The sequence below is a fragment of the Belonocnema kinseyi genome, chromosome 8 (assembly GCF_010883055.1).
Source record: "Belonocnema kinseyi isolate 2016_QV_RU_SX_M_011 chromosome 8, B_treatae_v1, whole genome shotgun sequence".
Taxonomy (NCBI): Eukaryota; Metazoa; Arthropoda; class Insecta; order Hymenoptera; family Cynipidae; genus Belonocnema; species Belonocnema kinseyi.
In genome coordinates this window covers 34,698,085-34,700,870 of record NC_046664.1, presented here as the reverse complement: position 1 = coordinate 34,700,870, position 2,786 = coordinate 34,698,085, and the positions used below count along the sequence as shown (strand labels likewise).

At 26.8% G+C, this 2,786-nt stretch overlaps 1 protein-coding gene across 1 annotated transcript in view; it reads left to right on the top strand.

Annotated features, from left to right (window-relative positions):
• The first annotated feature begins 1,652 nt into the window (after nt 1-1,652).
• LOC117178079 (ribonuclease Oy-like) overlaps nt 1,653-2,786 on the top strand; it is a 10,216-nt gene continuing 9,082 nt past the window's right edge. The window contains exon 1 of the mRNA XM_033369309.1: nt 1,653-1,816. Coding sequence (XP_033225200.1) covers nt 1,752-1,816 — 65 coding nt within the window. The 5' untranslated portion in view covers nt 1,653-1,751. The remainder of the gene's footprint in view (nt 1,817-2,786) is intronic.

The window sequence follows — 2,786 nt, the reverse complement described above, 5'->3', positions numbered from 1 at the left end:
AAATGTATCAGCCTTGGAGGAGATTATGTTGAGAAATAAAAAAAAAAATTCTTAAAAACGTTTTTCTTGGTCAGGCCGGAAACTTATCAATCCACCCTCGTAACTGTTTAGTAGAGAAGTTACTTTTTTATGGAAAATTCATTTTTTTTTTAAATTGGAACAACGAACTGTTTTTTAGAAAATGGAGGCATTTCATTAAAATGTTGTCTTTTTTCGTAGAAAAATAATGTTTTTAGTGGAAAATTGAACTTTTTGGTTGAATTATTTCATTAACAATTAATTTTTTGGTTGGAATTTCTTCATTTTTGTTCAAAATTAAGCCGTTTTGTAGAAAATTAAGGCATTCGTTGAAACTTCGTCTTTTAGGTAGAAACTTAATCTTCTTGGTGGAAAATTAATCTTTTTTGTGAAAAATTTAACCACTAGGTTAAAAATAAATCAATTTTGGTTAAAAAAATCAAACAAGTAGTTGACAATTAACTGATTTTTTTCTAATTTGAAAATTCAACTATTTGGTTAAAAATGTACCTACTTTGTTGAAAATTCAACCTTAAATTCATAATTTTTGCTCGGTAAATCAATTTTTATGTTATAACATCCTCCTGTTCGATTAAAAGTGTACCTCTAATGGTATACAATTCACTTTTTTGGGATAAAAATTCGTCTTTCTTGGTTGAAAATGAACTTTATAGTTAAAAATTTAACTGTTTTCTACAAAATTTGCCTTTTTGGCTTGAAAATTTCACTATTTGATTAAAAATATATTACCTTTGGTTTAAAATTTGACTTATTGGTTGAAAATTAACTGATATGTTTAAAATTCTACTTTTCTCATTGAAAATTTAACTGTTTTCTAGAAAAATCTACGAAATCGGTGGAAGTTTTATCTTCAAAGGTTGAAAATTCAACGATTTGGTTAAAAATATACTTACTTTTTTGAAAACTCAATTTTAAGTTTATCATTTTTGGTTGATAATTCAACTAGTGTGTTAAAAATTAGTCATTTTGCAATTAAAAGTGCATCTTTTATTCTAGAAAAGTCACTTTCTTGTTGAAAATTCATCTTTCTTGGTTAAAAATAAACTTTTTTTTTTAATCATACTGTCTTCAAAAAAATTCGTATTCTTGATTTGAAAATATAATTAGCTGAAAATTCATCTCTTTTTAGTAGAAAATTAATCTCTTTTTTGGTTGAAAATTCAGGTATTTTTTTTTAAATGAAATTTATTTCGACTTAAAATCGTAGGAATTCAAAGTGTTTCATATTGAATTCAATATGGTATGTAGATTAATTTTTTTTAAAGAAAACATTATTACCCTGTTTTCGTGAAAAATAGTATTTTACAAATTTTTGGGGGCGTTCTTATTTATGACGTCACCCTTCAAACTTTGTGTGATGATCTGAGACGAAGAAGGGGAGGGGTGGCAAAAGTGTTCAAAGTAGCGTGACGTAGTTTTGAACGGCCCCTCACTTTTTTGGAAAATTAAAAAAATGGGGGAGGGGGAATATAATTTTCCCACGTATTTTACTAACTTTTCTCAAACTCAAAAACAAATTCAAGTTTATTTCGCAATTTAAGTTCTATATACCTCTTAAAAGGAGTGGGGAGTAGACGAGTGAATTGAATGGATTTAGAGCAAGTGGCTGAGAAACGAGCAAGTATTGTCAGTAGTCAGTACAAAAGAGACTGCTTCGCAGCTGTCTGCTACCTTCCTCGTCCTTTGTGTTACAAAAGTTCAGTTTCTTGACCATGGATCTTTCAAATTTTTGGAAAAATCTTCTCTTTCTTGGACTTTTGATTCAATTTTCCAACGGGTAAGTGCATAAATTGGTCTTTTCTATTTTTTCAATTATTTTAACGTTATATAACGGAGTCAAGAGTACATTTTCTGAACGTGGAATGACATTTCGACATTTTTGTTTACCTTGCAGACTAGAATGTAGACACCAAACAGGTGCATCTCACACCTGAGAAATTTAAGGCGACTTGATGAAAGAACGCTTTTTGTTGAAAATTTTTAAAATCAGTAGAAAATAAAATATTGCTAATGTAAAATAAAATATAAGTTTTCATAAAAATTAATCTCAGGTAAATTCAATCCCCGTGCATTTAAAAGAACTATTAAAAACATTAAGGCTGTGTGCAAAAATGAAATCTCTGAAAAAGAAGTTTTTCTATGATTTTAAGAATGAAAATAATATTAAAGATGCCTTTTTCAAATAAAGATAATTATTTTTATTCCAAATTTCTTTAAAACTACAAAAAACATTTATTTTAATTGCAATTTAATTTTTCTTTTCTATCGCTTCTTAGTCAATGGTTAATAAATGATGGCATTTTAAAAAATTTAGTAAGTATTGACAGAAATCAAAAAATTAAGTTACAGAAACTATTGTTAAAATAATGATTTTCCGTAAGTTTTAAACTTTTTTCATAGAAAATATTTTTTTTTCCTTCTATAAGACATGACTGGTAATAGCATTTTAGTGAATGAATTATTTAAAATCATGTTTTTTCACACAAATATTTCAAAACATTGCCATAGTCTCTTTGTTATAAAACTTTGAGTAAATTTCATGTTTAGTGAAATTAACTAAAGAGTTATTAAAAAAAGATTATAAATCATTATATGAGGTCATTCTTCTTTTTTATCTTCATCGCCGGCTAATCGTTTCGAAATATTATTGTTGTATGTTCAATTGTGAAATAAAACATACACGACACACGTGTATTTGAAACTTGATATTATATACAGAAAACTATATATTAATTGAATAATTAATA